At 35.4% G+C, this 23448-nt stretch overlaps 1 protein-coding gene across 3 annotated transcripts in view; it reads right to left on the bottom strand.

Moving 5' to 3' along the window:
• Positions 1-23448, bottom strand: part of KIT (KIT proto-oncogene, receptor tyrosine kinase) — an 83186-nt gene that overhangs the window by 29813 nt on the left and 29925 nt on the right. For all 3 annotated transcript variants that reach the window (XM_074275701.1, XM_074275702.1, XM_074275703.1), the window contains exons 2-7: positions 17417-17689; positions 13676-13957; positions 12425-12561; positions 8041-8203; positions 3216-3405; positions 2482-2597 (exon numbers count right to left, since the gene is read on the bottom strand). In XM_074275701.1, the coding sequence (XP_074131802.1) occupies positions 2482-2597; positions 3216-3405; positions 8041-8203; positions 12425-12561; positions 13676-13957; positions 17417-17689 (1161 nt within the window). The remainder of the gene's footprint in view (positions 1-2481; positions 2598-3215; positions 3406-8040; positions 8204-12424; positions 12562-13675; positions 13958-17416; positions 17690-23448) is intronic.

Raw genomic sequence — 23448 nt, 5'->3', positions numbered from 1 at the left:
TGCATAAAAAGAAAAGTTAAGCTTAATAATCATATTTCCAACCCTTTAAAGCAATATGATTCTTAACTGGGCTCCTTTTTACTTATTTAAATTAAATGTGACAAAAATTATTTTTCTTGATTAATATATTCAAATGAAACCCATAAGACTGGACAAAAACATCTGAAGTTTAAAAAAAAAAAAAAGCCTCATCTCTAAGGCAATGTCCTTAACTCAAGTAAAAATATCTTTCCAATTAAAAAACAAAACACTTTACATAGTTTGTAAAGAACTGGGAAACATTCCAGGATGGAGAAAGTTCTCAATTTCCTACAGTACTGATACTTCTAGGAACAAAACTCAGCTCTTGAATACTATAGCTCTGGACAATGCTCAGGGTTCAGCGCTTTTCTCAAATCAGAATCAGAAAGTTAATGGGTTCTCAGGCTAGGTGAGAGCTGACACCTGGAAGGGAATTTCTCTTCTACTTCCTCTGATAACAGCTTTTATTCTTGTTCTTCCAAGTTCCTCATTGGTTTTACTTGCAGTCTGCAGACATCCACAATAAGCCTTGTCATTTCCTACTGTTAACATTCATTTTCAATTCTTAGAGGCTTGTCAAGTCCTACATCTTACAACCTAACACAGCAATGCCAGAAGAGTTTGGGTTTGAAGGAGATAGGCTTGTTTCTTGGAAAACTATGGGATCATTTGGGAAGCGTTGTGGTTTCCTAATGGCAATCTAGTCCAGGGCTTCTTAAACTTTTTCCACTTATGATTCCACTCTTCTTGTTCAAGGCATTTTTACGTGATTCTGGGCTATAGGTACATAAAATAGGTATACAACTCAAACATTTACTGATAATAAATCATCATTTTGCGACCACCACATTCAGTTACAAGACCCCAGATGAGGCTGTAACCTGCAGCTTTGATCTAGCCTGTTCTCCTATTTCTGTTTATTTCCTGTTGTCCATTTGTGCCATCTGTCCCAAGAAGGGGGATAAATCAATTTCGCGACCACCACATTCAGTTATAAGACCCCATATGGGGGGTTGTGATCCAATGTACCAAGCTTTGATCTAGCCCGTTCTCCTATTCCTGTTTATTTCCTGTTGTCCGTTTGTACCATCTGTCCCAAGAAGGAAGGCTGATGAATAAAGCCCTAGGAACTGTCCATCCAAACAGTCTGGCTACAGATAGTTTTCATCCATATTTCTTTCCAGCTCTTTTGGGTGGGTACCAAGCTCTTTTCTACTGAACCAGGATAATTAACACAGAGGACACATGAACAACTTTATTAAGTCTACCATCTTCTTCCTGGACCTTGTAATGGATCTTTTCTATCACAGGCTCTCATTCCTTATTTTATATCTCACCCTAATGTTTATGATAAAGGAAGTCATTGAATATCAGAGTTACTTCAGATATAAAAGAATATCAGGGTTAGTTCAGATATAAAGGAATATCAGAGTTACTTCAGATATAAAGGAATATCAGGGTTAGTTCAGATATAAAGGAATATCAGGGTTATTTCAGATATAAAGGAATATCAGGGTTATTTCAGATATAAAGGAATATCAGGGTTATTTCAGATATAAAGGAATATCAGGGTTATTTCAGATATAAAGGAATATCAGGGTTATTTCAGATATAAGGGAATATCAGGGTTATTTCAGATATAAAGGAATATCAGGGTTATTTCAGATATAAAGGAATATCAGGGTATTTCAGATATAAAGAAAGTATGAAAAGGATAATCTCCATTGGTATGAGAAGGAACCAAACTGATAACCAAGATGCTTGCTACCTCAAGGATTAAAGTGAGGTTATAAAACCCCAAACAGACAAAGATTTGGCAACCAAAACCGAAGCTTTCATACACAGGCTTTCAAGAATAAAGTCTACTGGCTTTTAGATTTCTTGACTAGAATTGTTTATATGCAGAATCACCACAAAGAACTCCAATCACAGAAACTCCTCCTATCCCAGAATGACTTAAGGAGTCAAAGACATTAAGAGGTTAAGTTACTAGCCCAGGGCAGAACTGTATCAATGACCAACAGTCCTCCATCCATTATCCCATTTACCTTACAGAAGGTTATGATATGCATCAAAATGGTCACACTGAAATACTATTTAAAGGGCAAAGGAATTAATCAACTTCTTTCTCAATCTCTGAATTTCCATTTTAAATAACAATTCGTGAAGTTTCGTTTCTTTTCTTTTTTTTTTTTTTTTTTTCTACCACACAGTAAAGTTATCTTAAGAAAGGGGAAATTACAGCAAGCCAACTTGGAAGAACACCTCCAAGGTCACCCAGTAATAAGCAGCAGCAGCGGCAGCAGCAAAAGATAAACTCCCAGGTGCAGGGTTCTCACCACCGGTCCACCCTATTTTTCTATTGGTCCCGTATTTACAGAACACATATTCTATTCTTCACCTGTTACAAAGACAAATCCCTTAGGAAAAAATTACAAAGAACCATGGAGTTTTACTTACTCTTTACATAAACATTAAATGTTACAGAAGCGGTGACATCCTTATTAGACACTGAAAAAGTGTAAGGACCTCCTTCAGTTCCTTTTAATCTGTTAAGGTGAAGCTCACTTATATACCTACAAAAATAAAATGAAAAGAAATGGTCACAGACCTGGGGAATCATGCATTTTTCATTATCTCCGATTGGAAACATGCCATTTTAGTCACCTGGAGAAAATAATCAACGAATGTTTAGAGAGGCTTCTCACAGCTTGGGATGATGAATTCTATCATGTGGGACTTTATACTTCTGATCTTGAAATCAGACAAAATCCTGGAAAGTCAATTTTGTATATGAGAGGTGTATAGCAAATTTTTGTGGGCATGGCTAGAATAAATTTCTAAAATTGAAAGTGTAGGGGAACAAGGCACAAAAATCTAAAATGATTTCCTAAATTTTAAGTGATTTTATATACATGAATATGTATATAAAATTTTATTTTTTACATTTATTTTTATATTATATATGTGTGTGTATAAAATCCACATAAAATATATATGTTTATACACATATCCACATACATAATATATGAAATTCATGCCTTGCTCATATATCTCTGCATAAACGAATGGGAAAATTTTGTTATATTGTAAATACAGACAACACTCTTTAAGAACCAAAGAACAAAGAATATTCCAAGATTTGTCTCAAACATTTCAAATCCCAAGTATCAGATCTGCCATCTTTGCTTTACCTGATAGTGCTCAGACTTCCCGGCTTGGTGTAATCATCCCATTTGTCACTCACTGTTCCATTCATATATATCCACTGAAGTTGTTCAGGTTTGGGAAATGCTTCATATTCAACCACTAAGTCTATGTTTTCTCCATCATTTATAAAAATTGTGGTATTCGTCTTGGGGAAAATGTTAATGAATCCTTTTTCTAATGATAACAAAGAAAAAGCCAAGGGGAAAAAGTTAACAATGGCATTTTCCAAAGCCTTCATTTATCAGACAGAATTCTCACTCTAAATGGATTAAATAAAATATTAAAAGATTAAATATAGAGTAAATTCATTTGTAGTATGGAAATGAAGTCAAAGCACTTCATCCATTCATCAAATAATTATTAAAATTCTATTTTGGACAAAATACTGTATACAGAGGGGGTGAAATCCCATTAAAGAAATGTAAGGAAAAAAAGAAACCTATAATTACACATACAAAATTTATGAGTACATACTTCACCAAGGAGCTTTCTTAATGTCATATAACTAAGAAAATCATGTTACCTTTGGGCCGTCAAGATCAACAATTAAGGGAGTTACCTGAGATTTATTTGGATAAGAACCAAAGTGACAATAGAGAACACCAATTATAATTATGTTAAGTCAATAAAGATAACTTAATAATAATCATCGCCAAAGTGTGGGGAAAAAATACTAAAAGGGAAGGGGGGGTTCGGAAGGGGACATTGAAAAAATTTAATTATTCTGTTAAATATACACATTTTGAAAAACACTGTAAATAACTAGGTTTGCAGTTCCATATTCAAGAATTTTTAAATTTCCAAATATACTGAGCTGAGAAGTGTCAAATACATCGCAAAAGGGGAAGAGAAATATTTTACTATATTTGAAATTTGCTGTTACACACAACATTCAGTATTAATGTATGAAAATCAGTTTACAAATCGAATCCAGAAAACCTTAAATTTCTACTTCCTATTATTTAAATACTGTTATTTATGATGTGAAGTTCAATAAATATGTACTTCTAAGGCTTATCTTAAAATTTATTTGCTTAAAAATACTCATTAGTTTTCACTTAATTCTATAAAAGAAATAAAAGTTGTTGGTGAACTTTTTCATTCCCCTCCCTTTTTCTTTTTTAAAAATGTTTATACTATGGATAGCTTTTATGTATTGAGAAATAAAAGTAATGAAAGAGCAAATATTATCAATAAATAGCAAAATTTCATAGGAAATTGTTTCTTTCTATTATAGCCAACTCCTTCACCCACATCAATTTTGTAGAAATTAAAGAAAAAAACAAAAAACTGTCCATGTACTATTTAGACCTTTTATAAATTGACTTGGGAATAGTCGGCTCCTAATAAATCATCTAGATGTTTCCCTTTACTTCCCAGTTTTCATCATAAACTACCGTGGAAGCTACAAAGGAGTTGAAAACATTCTAGTCAACTACTGGACAATGACTTCCTAAATTAATTTAGGTTAATTTCAAAAGTAACAATACTCTCTTGAATATGGCTAATTCCTCAGGTTCTCAAGCTCATAACTCAAAGTGCTACTTGGCAAAATGTCCAGAAATGTTTGCCAAAAAATATTTGCATTTAAAAGATTTCTCTCAGGTTCTCTCTCTCTCTCTCTGTTACAGCCTTATCTTAAATCCCCTGTGGTTTTTTCCCCTGCTATCTTTTTTTCACATGCTCAGTGTAATTTTTTTGTCCAGTAGCTCCATCACATCTCTTGCCTAGGAAATGAAAATATTAACAGAATTGCACGATTCCTTATGGTCTGCCATTATATAGATACATACCCTAGGATCTCTGTATTGAGAATTAGATGATATCATTTTCATACCCAGTTAATTAAGTGATCGCCGACTTTCTCCCCTTTTCCAACACAGAACTCCCTTTGCCCAACCACACCCCACCAAAAACCACCCACTAAACATACAAACCCAGATCAGGTTTCAAAGCCACTCTTCCAGTTATACATCATTGTATTCTTGGAAATAGATGAATGGATTAGGGGAAAAAAATCCGATTACATACCAAGATGCGCTTATAACAGTTTTACTAATTGCTTTCTGAGGCTGATATCATACCAACATGCTCCCTAATCAACTTAGCTAATTAGCACTTATGGAGTTTAATATTTAAAAAGCATGGCCTTCTATTCAAATTAATAAAAGGGCTTGCAATCGCATTTGGGGCCAAAAGAGTCTCCCGTCTCTGTATCCTGGCACCATAATTGTTAGCAAAGTATCTCTCCCATGTTCAATCGGATGAAGTAGTTTCCATTATGACATTGGAAGAGATGCCAAACTATAAAACAGCAATTGAACTAGAAAGTGCACAAATCTCCAACACTGTTAGAGAAAACATTTGTGGAATAAACTTAAAAATGAAAACCAGAGGAAACCCAAGACCACATTCAATGGGGGACTACTATTCTCCACAAAGTAGTGATGGAGGGAGGGATGCTGAAACAAGGTGGATATTACACATTTCATTGCTATAGAAAATGTCACAGAAAAGGAAATCCCTTCTATCAATGTTAATTGTTACTTTCTCAGCAATTAAAGAATTGCCTAGAACCTTAAGGGGCTGATTAAGCCCAAGAACTCATAGCCTTTTTTCCATGATAAGTGTTGGAACATGAATTTTCTTGATAGTGAAAATGACAGAAAAGTTTAGGCTTTTGGAGGGATTGTTGCTATTTTAAACTTTATGCCTTTCTCATTGAGGTGAATTACGTGAAACATCATTCACCTAACACTAAAATATCAGTTACCTGCAAATATTCATGCAGAAGGATTGGCTGGTCTTAACACCTCACCTACATGTAAAAAGCATAAAGATGATTTCAGCTAAAGCTTGTAGGGAAGATGGAGGAAAGTAGTGGTAACACCAATTACTAACAATTTTAAGCTGAATTGTGTTTATTTTCTCCTCACTAGCTCCCTCTCCACTCTTCAAGAGCAGTGACTGATTTTCCAATGGCTTTTCCACCAAAGAAAAGAAATGCAATGCATCAGTCTAGAACCTGAAAGCGATCCAATAACATTATCTAAGTTGATGGAGAAAGGGGTTGGTGGGAGGATGTTTGAGCAAAGGATCTGAGTAGCATGGAGCTAAAAGCAGATTTCTGTTAATTAGAAGAGAATATTAAAGAGAATTCAATTGCCTTGTTTCATGGAGGAGGAAACAGATCCAAAGATTAATTACTACCCAAATCACATTGCCAGTGATGAGATGAGAACTAAATTTTCTGATTATGCAAAGTCTATTCTCTTTCTATTACAGACCACAGAGTAAATGGGAGCTGAATGAGTTCATGATGAAGTAAGATAGGAGGCCAATTTCACCATGAAACTTATTTCCTGAAATTCTAAGAAGTCTTTAAATGCATTTCTTTACATTTCTAAATTCATCCTGGGTGGCTAGGTGGCTCAATGGATAAAGCTCTGGACCTGGAGTCAGGAGTCTTACATACTTACTAGCTGCATGTGTGATCCTGGGCAAGTCACTTAAAACTAGTTTGCCTCAGTTTCCCCATCTGTAAAGTGAGCCAGAGAAGAGAAATGGCAAAACCATTCCAGTATCCTAACCCCAAATGAGATCAGACAACTGAAAGGAATGAACACATCCTATGTGCTACCATTGCTTAAGTAGACCACACATCCAAACTGAAGATGAGAAGTGCCTTGTAAACCTACATGGCATTTCCCCAAATTAAGTATGCTTCATTAAATCATTAACTGCAACTTATATTCTGTATCGTAGATAATAGTCATTTTAAACCCAGCCACTGTCCTAGAGATTGGTGTTAAAAGGTAAGAGAGAAAAATATAAAAATACTAGACAACATCGAGAGGCAGCGTGGTTTAGCTAACAGAGGGCTAGATATCTGTCAGGAAGTCCTTCCTCTGAAAAATACTAGCAGTGCAAATGTGGTTAAATCACTTAACCTTTCTGCGACCTAGGGAAAGCAAGTTAGAAATGTGCTATCCATCTGCATTCGTTGTGAACTCACAGGTCCAATTTCCTCCCGACTCTAGCCCTCCACCCTCAGACATCCCAAAACTATCCTCCACCACTTTGAGATTCTCAGTTTCAATTATTCTTCTACTACCCTCTTAAATTTAAAAGGTCTCCTAGAAACATTAGTCTATCACAGTGATGTCAAATAGAAACCATACATTAAGTTATGAAGGTCCCTGTGAGCCACACATTGATTTAGAAAACCATATGTCAACATTATCTATGTTCAACTGTATATTCACTTTGTTAAATATATTTCAATTATATTTTCTCAATTAATTCTGGTCTTCAGAGTATCAGTCTTCCTGAGGGTTCTGGAGGCAAGCTATAGCTACAATGTTAAAAAAAAATTGTTGATGGTCATAAGGGTGGGGAAAACAGAAAAGATTAATGATCACCTCAAGATTTATTACATTAGGTTTTTCCAGTAGAGAAATTTTCTTCCTTTTTTCTCAAAGTAGAGTTACAGAAGCACAAGAAGATTTTTCTAAATTGCAAGCTTAAGTTTATGTTGGCAAACTGGGTTGTGACTTGTATGAGGAAAAAAAATAAAGAAAAAAAACACAGGTCTCACCTGAAACAACCTTATTTATGTCTTCACATACCCTTTTAAAAATTTTCAAAAGGCATTAATTTGGTCTCTGTGTTACAAAACATGTCAGGCCCATAATATCTATTACAAAGAAAGCTCAACATTTCATAACAGTGAAGAAAAAAAAGTACCCATCACCCAATTTCATTTCTAACCAAGACAATAATATATATATTCCCACACAAGATATTTACCTACTACTTTTAAGGTTGCTGTGACATTTGCAGGTGCATAAGTATTATTGGCAAAACACATGAAGATTCCAGAATCATTAACTCTTACTGAACCGATTTTCAGTATGTGCTGACGTTCATAAGCGTAATCACCAAAATGCCAGCTTTGAGTACTGGTGCTGATCTGTGGGTTATAGGAGAGACGAAAGGGAAAAAAAAAAAAAATCAAAGATTAACATCTAAAAGAGATGCAAAATCTTTCTCAGATAAATTAAAAATAGCAGCAATTAACTTCATCATATTAATATTCATGTCCTACATTGCTTAAGAAGGAATAATAAGGCATCATGACAAATCTGTCACTGGAACCTCTCTTCATATTACAATACCATATTGAAAGTATGTCATTATAGAGAAAAGAAAAGAAAATGCGCATGAATACATTTCTTACAAATAAATATGGAATCCAAAACTCCACATGCCACAAAGATCCAATTTATAGCCCTCAAGATAGGGAATCAGTCCTCTATGGAATATGAAATAGATCTATGGACATCTTCTCCAATGGAATGGAGACTCCATGCGGGCAATTCACCTTTGCATCCTAAAGCACCAGGTCGGCACAGTGTCTGATGCACACCTTGGCAAATGCTAGTCGACTGCTTGATTGATAGGTTAATGCTAATAAAGCCTCTAAATTACATGGGTTAAGGAGGAGAATGACATATTCAAATAAAATTAAGAGAAAGCTACAAAGGCATTTGGCTGGGTTTTCAATACCTCCCATTAAGTGATGTCTGCTTTGCTTTCTTTGAAATAACTGATAGCTCTAGGTCTTATTCAGCAGAAAATTACCCAAAGTTGGAGAATTCCCATGATACAAGTAGTTTGGACCCTCCTAAGTCTGGAGACCTAGATTTGACTCCTACACTAAAGGACTGGCCATAGGTTAATCCCTCTTTCTGAATCTCAATAAAATAGTAGCAATATTTTCTTTTTTATTAAAGTTTTTTTTATTTTCAAAATATACACATGGATAATTTTTCAATATTAACCCTTGCAAAACCTTGTATTTCGATTTTCCTTTTCCTTCCCCCAATTCCTCCCTTAAATGGCAAGTAATGAAATATGTGTTAAATATGGCAGAAATATATGCTAAATCCAATATATGCATACAATAGTTATACAATTATCTTGGGTAGCAAAATTTCCTACTCCATTGTTTATTTGTGACTGTTCTAAGAAAAATGTGGCAATTTTGAGGGACTACAGAAATGTGGAATTTTTTTAAATGTTATTTAGCATGGCATTACTACAATAGCTGCATTTATTTATTATTAGTATCTTATTTTTATTTTTTTATTATTATTAAGATACTTCAGCCAGACAGGGTAAAGCAATATCCCAAATTATCTGAAAGTTGGCTAAGGAGGAGTAGCAGTGAAATTACCTCAAAGGTGCTTAACGGGCAGGCATTGGGAGGGTTTTTCATTTTAAAAAGTGGAAAAGGGGGGCAGCTAGGTGGCGCAGTGGATAGAGCACCAGCCCTGAAGTCAGGAGGACCTGAGTTCAAATCTGGACTCAGACACTTAACACTTCCTGGCTGTGTGAGCCTGGGCAAATCACTTAACCCAACTGCCTCAGCAAAAATAAATAAAATGAATAAATAAATAGAAAAATAAATAAAAGGGGAAAAAATTAACACTAGCTACAATCCTTTTTCTAGTAGAAGAAATTAAACTACTAAAATGTAATTTATGATTTGCATCAAGAATACGATCAGCGCAGTTACAAAAAAGGAGCTAAGAATAGTTAATATATATTTTTTCCCCAAATCAAGAGATACTTGTTTGGCCACTACCTACTGAATAACCACAGAGAAGTCCTTTTCCCTAAATGGGCCTCCTGTTCCTTATCTGTAAAATGAGCAAGTTGGGTTAGGGGACCTTAAAGGTATCCCTTCTAGCTCCGCAATTCTGTGAAATCAGCCTTTGCCATATCACGGGGTAGAGTTTAGAATCACCGGCAGTAATCGACTACTGAGAATTCAGGCCTTAAAAACAAGGTTTGCAAGCGGAGATAGTAAGGTCAAGTGACATTTTCACATTAGCCTTTATCCAGTTCAGCGTTTGACAGACATTTCCTGTGGCTAAGTTAATGTCACCGAGCAGAGAACAGAACAACTCTGGAGCTGCCTTCTGCTATCTACTTCTATTTCCTACAACAGGCAGCCCCAACCATTTCCATGATCAGTAAATTAAGTCATTCAGGGAAATTCAAGAAGTCGTTGCTAGAAATAAATAATCCCTCTCCTTAAAGGATCTAAAAATTACTACCAGACCCAAACGTCATCGGGAAGGGTCCAGTCTAAAGTAATTTTAAAAGGACAAGTGAGAATAAACAATGTGATTTTCCAGGGTTACAACTCATCAGAATTTAACGAGTTTTAAATGACGTCTATGACTTCTTTGGTTAAAAAAGAATGTTCAATGTTAAATCCAATCAGATCAATTTAATTCCAAATTGTTTATAGAATCAAAAAGCATATGTTAAAAAACCAACAACAACAACCTGCAAAGCCAATAACAAAAGCCTTTCCTATAGAGAAAAATATAAAAAAAATTTAAAAGGACTAAGATTATTCCTGAATGTGGTCACTCAATTGAGGAGCCACAATTAAGCAAAATGAAGGCAATAAATGATTTATAGTGACCTGGCACAAAGCCAGAAGCCCCATCTGCAAGTCACATACTGTCTGCATATGATTCAGTTTTTCTTTAACCCTTGATGCTACAGATCAGGATTTCCCCAAAGAGCTCCCACAGCTAAGTGCTTATCAACCAGCACCAGTGGATTAATTGGGAATGGCATGCAGGGCTCTGGGGAAACAGCATTCAGAACAAATTTGCCAGAGGCAATTTGATTTGACCGGCTCAAAATGGCTAATTTTCTCTATACACAAAAGGCTAAAACACACATATAATTTCAATTTTTCCCCAGTTGAAGCAAGGGATTATAGAAAGCCAATTAATATGGGATTGTATTCTGTAAGATTAGTAGAAAATCCATATATATGTTTTTGCTTGATTAAATTATATGATATGGAAACTAAACTTGCTTCCTCTGCTAATTCAAACCAATGCCACAGGCCATGGTTCACACCATCATCTTAGTCAATAGCAGGCTTCATTTAGCAAGGTATCATTACAAGTCTACATGAATACCATTATAATGACTTTGTATTGTGTTAATCACCATGGTTACCTGTCTGGTAAAGAGTTCTTAAAACAAGCATAAAACATCCTATGGCATATAGTGCCTGGAGAGGGGGAGGGGACAGAAAAAGATCTCTTTCCCTCCCTCTCCTTCTCTCTCCCTCTCCTTTTCCCTTACTCACCCCTTATTTATTATTATTTTTTTAGAATCTTGCTTACTTGGGCCATGAACAGTATAAATTTTGACAGTTAAAAAAGCTATAGCTGTGACATTATCCTCAAAATTACTAAGAAAATTCTTATAGGAAGAGTTTAAAGAAAGTGTTTATTAAAGACAAAGAGGATTTTAATGAATTTTAATGAAAGGAAAAAAATGAGCTGGTGTTAATGTGTCTCCTAAAAAGAGTCCTAGGTAACCTGAGGTGCAGAAAAAGATTCCTAGAAAGATAATCAACCATTTTATTACCAGAGATTAAGACAACTAAAAGGTTAGTTAATAGTGTTTTGGTACTAAGTACCCAGTTAAACAGCAGGAAAACCTCCAGCAAAATTGCTAAGGAATATTTGGCAATCAAATGCCAGTTGGTTCTTAATGGATGGACCATTCCTTACACAGGGGAACTGCAGGACAATTCTTTAACTATAGAAGAAGAAATTCCATACATCTCTTCCTATCACTTTAATAATAAAAATATAAGTGAGATGAATAAGCAAATCTGCATATTGTTGATCATAACATCAAAATAATGAGTCATTTGTACTTTAATCATTTCCCCCACAAATCTCACATCAAATTCATCACAGAGATACTCCTAACATTCAGCTTTCACTCTCAAAGTTGCTTTTAAAAAATTAAAATATAATTAAAAAAATAAAAACTGAAGGATGCCATGCTTGTAGCTTTATAAATCTGTACATTTCTCTTCTTTGGAAGGTAAGGGGGGGAGGAGGAATGTTGAGACTAACAAAATAGCTTCATAGTTCTGTTTTACTCATTTTGCCTAATCAGCTAAAAACTTGTAGGCAGACAGTGACATCCCTAGAATCTCTCATTTTAAGGTTTTTTTAAGAAAAAAGAAAAAACATGAAGAAATTCACATTTTGGGGATGAAAGCCTCTATATTTTAAAAAAATTCTCTTTAAAGAAGAAACCAAGACAGTGTAGAAGCCAAATACCATCACGGACGTACCCTGTTATTCTCCGTTATCCACATGGACACCACAGAGCTAGCCACATCTTTAATGGTGCACTTGATCTCAAAGCTCTCTCCCTCCCTGAGGAGGTGGTTTGTTTTGGACAAGCTGACTTCTGGAGGGCTCTGAGGGGCTGTAAGAAAAGAGTGCATGTTTCAATCAGCAATTTCCTGAAAAGGATTGACTCCTCTGATAAAATTTCACCATTTAAATACCCTAAATTTATTAAATCATGGGACAACCCATGTCCAAATTTTAATTTTTATCACCACTTAGGAAAACATAAGCTTAGGGCTTTATCACCTGCTTATCTCAACTCTTTTTCTTAAGATTCCAACAGTCAAAATATTATGTCGAATAATGTCATTAATATTGGTCTGAAAAGTTTAGGAATATATCTAGACAGTCTTTAAAAATATGTTTAGGAGCTAACTCAAGTTTGGAAAAGACCTAATCTTTAGTCCCAGATAACTGTTAGTGTACTCAAGTTCATGGACTGGTATGATTAAGCTCTTTTAATCAAATAAAAGACATCCCTTTTCCCTCCATGTGCTTTCTGAGACAATGCTTTGCTTCCTTCTGATTTTAAATTATTTGAGAATATTACACCTTCCAGCATGATCCTGTATCTCCAAGAAAGAATATACCATTTGGTGCTTCTTGGTTTAACTTTTTATCCAACAAAGAAGTGCTTTTCAGGACTGGATTTCAGGAGTGCTGAAAGGGATCTCTAGAGTTTTGTTATTTAGTGTTTTTTTGGGGGGAAACAATTTATTTATGTCATTAATTTATTACCTCTTCCCCCCCCAAGGACTATCTGAATGGATGTCACCAGAAGGGTTCATATCTTTCAAGTCAACCTGTTTTATAAGGTCTGATTCAAAATTCAAAAAGAAAAACTTTTATAAGCTTGGATGTATTTTTAAGCACTAGACAAATTGTTTAAATAAATAAAATGTTAAATAAATCCTAACTCGCATACTCCATTAAAATTCGAATTACTCCCCTATTGCTGATTAAATAGATTTTAATAGCGTGATGAGTAATATAAACTTCCACTAAAGTGGAGTTGAGTAAACTCTTGAACTTTCTTCCAGCTCAAAAAATCTGTCTGATTCCATGACCATCCTCCTAATCCAGATTAAAGTGAACTTCCCCCCTCTCTCTTGCCTAGGGCCAGTTTTGTAACCTGCAATATTCTACAAGGCTAAAACTCCAGCCCCAAGACATCCTCCAGCTCCATTTACCTGGTCTCACTTTCAAAGTCAGTCTTTCAGACAGCTTCAATTGCCCACCTAGGTAGGCAGAGCACTGGACGCAGATCTTATTGTGACTTCTCTTCACATTTTTAATCACGATGCCTTTCTGGATGTCAGGAATAAAGATCAAGTCTTTGGGAGGTGGCTTTCCATTACATAATCTCAAGGTAAAATTGGACACCTCCGGGTCTGTTACAGGGCAATTGACTACAGCATCATTGCCTTCTTTTCCGTAGAGAAGAGGGTCCAAAAGGAAGGGAATTTTGGGATCTGTAAAAATCAATAAACAAGGAAAAAAACACTCAGAGGTATTATAAGAATGGATTTTAACATTCCCTATATATTCCCTGAGTTCAAACCTCTCAGTTTATAAATGAACAAACTAAATTTAATGGTGGCCCAGAATCACAAGGAACATAACTGTTGATAACAGGATTTGAACACAGGTGTTAATGCCCAAAGTCCTATTCATCCTGACTCTCAGTTTTACAGGCAGTGAAATGTATTTCAGGCAGCAGAAAATGTATCAACTCAGTTTACATTCTGCCCTAATCCCAAGACCAAAGAATTAGGAAAAAACGAACATATCTGAGATATTCCAATGTATCACTATCCATATTATATTTCTCTATTCTTTGTCCCTGTAGGGCAGCTTCTTTTCCTCTGATTTTCTTGAAAATGAACCTTTCTCCTATTTACAGGAAAGAAGGAAAGGTATACTCTTATGAGAAAGGAGGAAAAGACTATCAGAATTCTCCCTTTCTTGACTATCTCGTCCAGCTCTTTAGTCTCCCAGTTTCCAGCTTGGGGATGCATCTAGAATGGCACTAATTCTAGAGTTTTACCTTCTTTTACTCTTACAAGTACAATAGTACTAATACTAGAACATTTCAAGAGGAAATACTGAAATTCTGCATTTCCAAAAAAAGTATCAGCCCTGAACCACAATTTCTTTGTTCAGAAGAACCAGGACTCTCGGATATAAGTTTAAAAAAAAAAAAACTCAATTCTTTTTACAATTGTTGCTGAGTCGCTCTTAATCATACCCTACTCTTCATGAGCCCACTTTGAGGTTTTCTTGGCAAAGATATAGGGATTGGTTTGCCATTTCCTTCTCCATCTCATTTTACAGATAAAGAAACTGAGGCAAAATGGGTGATATGACTTATTAGTAAATGTCTGAGTATGAATACCAACTCATGAAGAGGAAAGCCTCTGTGATTCCGAGCCCATCACACTATCCACTGTGCAATACAGCTGCCCATATTCTTCCCTCAACATCTGACCTTAAAACCTCTAACATCAGATTTTAATTATGTTTTAGAAGAGAACATAGTCTACTATAGTAATGAACTTAAAAAATAATTATTCCAAGTGTCAGGTATAGAAATAAATGTAAGTGCTAGATGAGACTAAAGAAAAGCTCCATTTGATTTCACAAGTAGCAACAGGTAAGCTAGGGAACATAAGCTACAGGTCAGTCCCATCCATCTAATCATGAACAATGGAACACTCTAGCAAATGTAAGGTGTATAGATCTACCTTTTAACCTTTACAAAGTCCCTTTGTACCTGTTTCTAGATCCACAAAGCAGAGTCTACATATTTTGTCATGTCAGCTATTTATATGAAATGGATTTATTCTATATACCAAGATGCATCATTGTACCCAACCATAAGGCTGAATGTATTAATTAAATATTTAAATATCAGCTAATTTAGTATGTCTTTGCATCTGTTTTACATTAACCAACTTAAGTTGCACATAAAATTATCCATGGATGGATAGATGAAAGAGATAAAAATAACAAATCTGAAACAAGCCAGCAAATAGTCCCCAAAAGTGAGAAACCCTTTGTATTTTTTTTTTTTAATCAGAATAGCCTTTATTAAAACATTCATGCATAATTTCAGGATTCTTTAGTCTTTCAAAGTCTGATCTGATACCAGAGAGAGATTAAATCACTCAAGCCCAAATACAGTGATTTATATAATTCCCTGATAAAAGCCCTAGCATAAATTAGGGAAGAAGCTTATCTGATAGAGAACACTTAGAAAATGTCTTCTCAAATGAGATGCTTCTAGACTGTAAGATCCTCAAGGACACAGACTGCCCTTAATTTCCTGGACATCCCATCTTGTGTCACACAACAAATATGACAAACATTTCTGAAGAAGAGCTAAATGTCATAGAAAATTGAAATTATTCCAGATAGTGGCGAGTTTAATAGGATTTTTCCCCCTTAACTGGAGGATGTATTTTCTGAAACTGTCTCAATTGGGATAGGAAAATCTACCAGGAAGTTAGTTTCAAGGATTCCTTAGTAAATACATTTGTTTATTCACATTAAACACCTTTGGTTAAATGTGAAAGCATGTTTTTGTGCTCCCTTTCCTCCAATTCAAATACTTTTAAATTTTCTGATTTGCCAAACTTTGCAAATGCAAAAAGTTTCAGAAGAAGAGGTCACACTGAAAACTTTGGGAAAGAAATTACTTGTTTAATATTATTCTTTTGACCTTCTAGTGAAATAAGCTTTCTATACAATTACTCTCTAACATCAGATTTTAATTATGTTTTAGAAGAGAACATAGTCTACTACAGTAATGAACTTAAAAAACAATTATTCCAAGTGTCAGGTATAGAAATAAATGTAAGTGCTAGATGAGAGTAAAGAAAAGCTCCATTTGATTTCACAAGTGGCAACAGGTAAGCTAGGGAACATAAGCTACAGGTCAGTCCCATCCATCTAATCATGAACAATGGAACATCCTAGCAAATGTAAGGTGTATAGATCTATCTTTTAACCTTTACAAAGTCCCTTTGTACCTGTTTCTAGATCCACAAAGCAGAGTCTACATATTCTGGGACAACTCATGAAACCTTTAAGTATTTCATGAAATGTGAAATACACACTAACTGTTTCCAGGGGGTCAAGATTCCTAAACAAATCAAATATTTATTCAGCACTTAGATTGCTCAAGGAACAAGTGTTTAATTTTACTATGGACCAAAAACCACTCCCTGCCTGTTCTGCTGACCATAAGCACCACCTTTCCTAAACACAAATATCTGGTTTTATGGGTAAATTAGAGCCATGTTGGATTTTGCTCAATGTTAAAATAGTTTTCTGGCAAGAAGGATTAAGTCTAGATTTAAGAGTCTAGACTGACATCATGGAATATGTCAGAGGATTTTTACCTTGATCATTAAATGAAAAAACCCACTGATGTTATTTGAGTATGTGAAAACTGCCACTTCTCAGAAAAAGTCTCCAGTCAGTTTCTGAAAGGTACATTTGTTTAAGCTTTTAAGGAATTATGGTAGTCTTAAAAAAAGGGGGGGGGTGGTTTCCTAAGTGGAAAGATGAATATTTAAAGGGTAAATGTTATTTCTGAAGGGAATTTAATTTACAATCCAAGAAATGTGTTTAACATGATGGGAAAATCTGATTAAACATACAAGATCATCATTTTCAACAACAGTGGACATTTCTATACTATTTTCAGGGCTGCAAAGCACTTTATACACTAATAAAGGAGGTCTTTATTAATACTTCTAGATTAGGCTCTGGCCATGAGGAAAAAGCAGAAAAGGAAGAAAGTTTGCAAAACTAATGAATTGTGTGCTATGTTCCTTCTCAAAGCCAATGACCATTTTCTTCAGGGCTAAAGATTTCTGTACTCTCTCAGACTCAGACCCATAGAACAGGAAAGCCAACACATTTACCTTTAACGAATACATAAATGGAACTGCTCAAGCCTTTGTCATTAGTACATGTATATCTGCCTGTATCTTGGGCCTTCGCATTGGTTGTGACCCACATTGTCGCATTTTTGCTCGATTCAAGATGGATGGCATTCTCAAAAGTCCAGTTTACCGAAAGATGATCAATACAGGACAACTTAATCTCACTTCCAGAATTCACTGTTAACTGGGATCCAGGTGGAAAAATTGATGGTGGAGAATAACTAGCTGGACTACTAGTAGGTTGAAGATAACCTGCAAAGAGGAAAAAAAAAAAAAAAAAACAAACATGGTCAAGAAAAATAAGAGTGAATATTGAAAATAAAAAACTTTGATTATATCAAATTGAAAAGTTTTTGTACAAACAAAAATGATGCAGATAAGATTAGAAGGGAAACAATAAACTGGGAAAACATTTTTATAGTCAAAGTTTCTGATAAAGACCTCATTTCCAAAATATAATAGAGAATTGACTCTAATTTATAAGAAATTAAGCTATTCTCCAATTGATAAATGGTCAAAGGATATGAACAGACAATTCTCAGGTGAAGAGATTGAAATTATTTCTAGCCATATGAAAAGATGCTCCAAATCATTATTAATCAGAGAAATGCAAATTAAGACAATTCTGAGATCCCACTACATACCTGTCAGATTGGCTAGAATGACAGAGGAAGATAATGTAGAATGTTGGAGAGGATGTGGGAAAAACTGGGACACTGATACATAGTTGGTGGAATTGTGAACACATCCAGCCATTCTGGAGAGTGATTTGGAACTATGCTCAAAAAGTTATCCAACTGTGCATGCCCTTTGTATTACTACTGGGCTTATATCCCAAAGAGATTTTAAAGAAAGGAAAGGGACCTGTATGTGCAAGAATGTTTGTGGCAGCCCTCTTTGTAGTGGCCAGAAACTGGAAACTGAGTAATAAATTTGGGCATATGAATATTATTGTTCTGTAATAAATGACCAGCAGGATGATTTCAGAAAGGCCTGGAGAGACTTAGAGGAACTGATGCTGAGTGAAATGAGCAGGACCAGGAGATCATTATACACTTCAACAACAATACTGTATGATGATCAATTCCGATGGACGTGGCCCTTTCCAACAATGAGAGGAACCAAATCAGTTCCAATAGAGCAGGAATGAACTGAACCAGCTACACCCAGCGAAAGAACTCTGGGAATTGACTATGAACCACTACATAGAATTCCCAATCCCTCTATTTTTGTCCACCTGCATTTTATTTCCTTCACAGACTAATTGTACACTGTTTCAAAGTCCGATTCTTTTTGTACAGCAAAAAAACTGTATGGACATGTATACATATATTGTATTTAATTTATACTTTAACATATTTAACATGTATTGGCCAACCTGCCATGGAGGGGGGAAGGGTGGGAAGGAGGGAAAAATTAGAACAAAAGGTTTGGCAATTGTCAGTGCTGTAAAATTACCCATGCATATGTCTGGTAAATAAAAATTATTTTTAAAAAAAGAGTGAATGTTGAAAATTACCTTTGCATATATTGTGAAAAATAAAAGGCTATTATTAGAAAAAGAAAATTTTGTAAAATCATGGTCAAATGGGGAATTTTTGACACTTCTGATTCTCATATCTTAGGAGTCTCCTCAAAATACAAAAAGGAAAATTATCCTGTGGGTTTGTCATTAAACAGTTAGCTTTGTCTGAAGTTCTGATAAAGTACATTCAAAAAAATAACTTTCCTCTGCAAAAATCATGGAATGATGAAGGTCAGACAATATACAGGCCTGAGCTTGCTGAGTGCTAAGGGCTTTCTCCAGGTTAAACACAGCTGCAGGTGACTTTGGACCCACGCCATTGCTGAGTATCTGACATGTTGAGGCTAGACTAGTGGTGAAGGGTGAGCCTGATTTTGCCATAATACTCAGCATTTTGGAGTTTTTCCATAATTCCTCTTAATTCAAATTACTTCAGCGGGTAGGTGCCTGGATAGTGTTATCATTGCTATTAATGATGATGAGCAGGGCCATCATGAACCAGAGATGGAAAAAAATAAATAAACCTCTTCAATAGGGTGGTAGGATACAGATTACATTTACAAAAGGAGAAGATATATCCACGTTTGTAGGTAGAAAAGGATGAACCTTAGTAGCAAGAAGGAGCATCATCATGGAGACATGAAGTAACTGATCAGACCCCAAACATGGCAGGGACAAGAAGAGTCAACAATGTATCCCAGCTGCATCCATCCAGGCAACTTTCCAATTGTAACATCAAACCATAATGCTAATATTTGAGGCAAAATGCAAATAAAAAATATTCCCAGGAAGGATGTATGCCAATGTGGAATGAAATGAGCAAAACTAATATAAAGGGGGAAAAATACTCAATTGTTTCAGATTTATGATTAAATCAGTCAATAAAAATAAATAAAGATAAAGACAAATAGACTAAAAATAAATATAAAGACAAATAGATAAATAAAGCCAGGTAAATAGATAAGGACAAATAAAGAGATAAAGACAGATAAATAAAGACATAAAGATAAATAGATAAAGGTACGTATATGTGTGTGTATGAACAAAATGCTCAAAAGGAAAAAGTCACTTAAAAAGCACTAAGAATGTGTCATATGCTAAATAAAACACCACCATTAGGTACTATCTAAATTTCATAGCTGAAATTCTATTGCATACTATTCATAATTTGATCCCTTTCCTTAAAATATTACATTGTTTTGTATAATGGTTTTATTGTATTATTAAAAACTTTTGTAATGTAGTTGTATTAATAATAAAAACACAAAATTGCTTTAAAAATGAATTCGATAGCCAAAATGCCTAAAGAGAGCTTTTATATTTATTTAGGTCCTACAGCAGTGAAGAAAATAAAGACAGAGATAGTAAATAAATAACGATAATTCAATTTATTGTTCCCCGTTTGGGGGGGAAAAATCAGTGTCTTTGGTAAAGGAACATGGTCGTTGATATGGACAGGGCTAAATTCAATACAGGGACTCTTCTAAATAGCTTGAGCCGGTATATATTCCAGGCAATTCAATTAGCTCTTTGCTGAGAGACACTTAAAAGTACATAAATGCATTAAGATTCAGTCAGGTAAATGTGTCTGTTGCTGCAAAGCTCCAAATCAAAAAGTCAACACGTCTGACAGAAAACTCAGCATCATTCCTTCATTAACGGGGGCTGCCAACAATAATTTTCCCAGTTAATTCTGCCCCAAATCCAATCCTCTATTGCTTTTCCTTCCCTTCCAAGGCCCACTTGAGTCTAGGACCTGAGTCTAGGACATGGAGCCATGGTACAACCTCATAGTACTGGGTGCCCTTGGTCTTGACATGGGTTCTACTCACTGTCCCCAGATCATCCCTATTCCTTCCACATGCCCGTGCCTTTATTTCCCCAACTGACAAGGCCCTCCAACTACACCCAAACCGCATCTTCAAAGCTCAGGTCATGGACCACTCCATCTATGAGCCTTTCCTTCCATCCTTCAGACCACAATGACCTTCTCTCCTCCCCCATCCTCCCCCCTTCTGCCAGACTTTCAACACACACTATCCATAGGATTCCTTTAGCACTTTAATCAACACTCTCACTTGTCTAATTTTTGTCGCCTGACTGTTGCACCTGTGCCTCATCTTATTGGCTGTCAAATACCCAAAGGCAAAAACCAGGGGTCACACTGCTCTGTGGACCCCAGTGTGTGGACGGTGATCCATCCCAAATAGCAGGTGCTGGAAATTTTCTTGTTTAATGAATAAATAATGAGAAAGGGCAGGCAGCAAAGAAAGGCCTCTAAATGCTAGCTAGCTGCTCTTATTATTATTGGTGACCTATCACCAGAATAATATGAATATTCCATGAATAATCTTAGGCACTTGAAACTGGTGGGCTAGAAAGAAAATGAAAATACAGAGTGATTGCATGATGAAATCTTTATAGAGTCCACTACAGAATTAAAAGGTGGTCCTACATTAGCAATTAAAACGTTCAGTTTTGTTTGGGAAAAATCAATCACGTCTAACAAATTCTCAGTTTCCCATGCTAACAGATGAGACACTTCTTGACTGGTTTACACTTTTTAATGGATTTTGATGTTTGAGTGACAGAAGCCTTTGAGGCTGGGGAAGCAGTTCTTACGTGTTACATATCCCACATAACAAAATTCTCTTTTAAAGGGTCTTTTTAGATCCTGATTTAATGAAATACATTGCATGAACTCCATTAAGCCAAGTAAATATGGTTTTATGAAGAAGTGACCAGCAAAAGAGAAGAGAATTTCATATATCTTTGTCTTCAACTTTGGTTTTGTGCTTTTATCTTATTAACAGGGGGGGGGGAGCAGAAGCACAAGAGCCATGCTACTATATAAAGACAACTTTAAAGAGCAATAGGACTGGGGTCAGATACACTGGAGCCAATTTATTAAACTCAGAGCAAAACTGTTTCTCTTCCTGTCAACAAACTAGTCAAGTGTTACTGCCTAGAGCATCAACTCCAATCCCTCAGTTTATTCAATTTAGTTCTGGGTTGTCTTGTTTTTCTTAACACTTTTCCCAAATTATACTTTACAGACATGGGAAAGTCATGCTAAATTAGGAATTTGATGAGATCTATAGGTAAACTGTCTTGAAACAAACTTTATCAATGACCTATGACACTCATTTTTGTGACCTCTCCCTTCAGTTTTTCAAAGTACAGGTTGAATCTTGTATTTTTCAAACAGTAATACTGATAACTGAATGATCGGTGACAAGTGATGTCTCTTAAAGGTACAGATTTTAGTATTTCTTTAGGTACTTGCAGTAGCTAGCAAGGTGCCAGGGCTCATAGATGGTACCCCAGTAAACAGAGGTTTAATGTAAAAAACGTAGGAGCATATATGCTAAAATGTTTGTAGCAGATCTTTCTGGGGTGGCAAGGAATTGGAAATTAAGTGAATAGCCATCAATTGGGAAATGGCTGGGTAAGTTGCAGCATTTCAACATAATGGAATACTGTTGTTCTGTGAGAAATGAAGAGAGGAGTGTATTTCAGAAAAGCCTTACATGAACTGATGCGGAGTGAAATGAGAAGAACCAGAACACTATACATTGTAACAACAATATTGCACAATAATCAACTTCGACAGAATTAGCTCTTCTCAGCAATACAGTGATCCAAGACAATTCCAATAGACTTGGGATGGAAAATGGTATTCACAAGCAGAAAAAAAAAAAAAAAAGGCTATGGAGATTGAATATGAATCAAAGCACATTATTTCATTTTTTTTGCTTTCCCCCTCTCATGCTTTTCCCCTTTTGTTTTGATTTTTCTTTCACAACATAACTGATATGGAAATATATTTAAAATGTTTACATATATATATAATCTATATCAGATTGTTTGTTGACTTAAGAGGAGGGAGATAAGGAAAGGAGAAAAAAATTTTGGAACTCAATCTCACAAAAGTGTATGCTGAAAATATTCTTACTTTTAGTTAGGGAAAAAATACTATTAATGGGGAGGGGTGGCGAAATAAGAGTGTATAAGATATTTAGTTTTCTTCAGGTTAAACATACAACTGAAATTGACTTTTGGATATGTAACATCAGTGAATAATTGTCATTTGGGCCAGACTAGATTGGTGGGGTGGGGAATGAATGGTTCAATTTTGCTGAAATACACAGCATTAGGGATTTTTTTTCCATAGTGCCTTTCGATTCCAACTTTCTTTCCACTTAAAATATTTTTATCCAAATAAAATCAAGTCTCATATAAGCATTTAATTTAAACGGAAAAGCAGTTTATGTGGAGAAGGAACAAGGTACAACAATGAGGAAAAAAACCTACACAGAGATAGCTAGCCTAATTTGGGGAAGTGAAGAAGGAAGAACTGATTAGATGTGTTGTTGTAACTAAGGGAACCAACTTAATCTTAAGTTATCTGGTTCACCTACCCTTCAGTTCCTATATTGTTCATAGACTGAGACATGGAAGGCCCTTAAACCACAAGGCAAAATAA

The sequence above is a fragment of the Sminthopsis crassicaudata genome, chromosome 6, assembly GCF_048593235.1.
Source record: "Sminthopsis crassicaudata isolate SCR6 chromosome 6, ASM4859323v1, whole genome shotgun sequence".
Lineage (NCBI taxonomy): Eukaryota > Metazoa > Chordata > Mammalia > Dasyuromorphia > Dasyuridae > Sminthopsis > Sminthopsis crassicaudata.
Note: the sequence above shows the minus strand (reverse complement) of the source record. Positions and strands in the feature narration are given on the sequence as shown.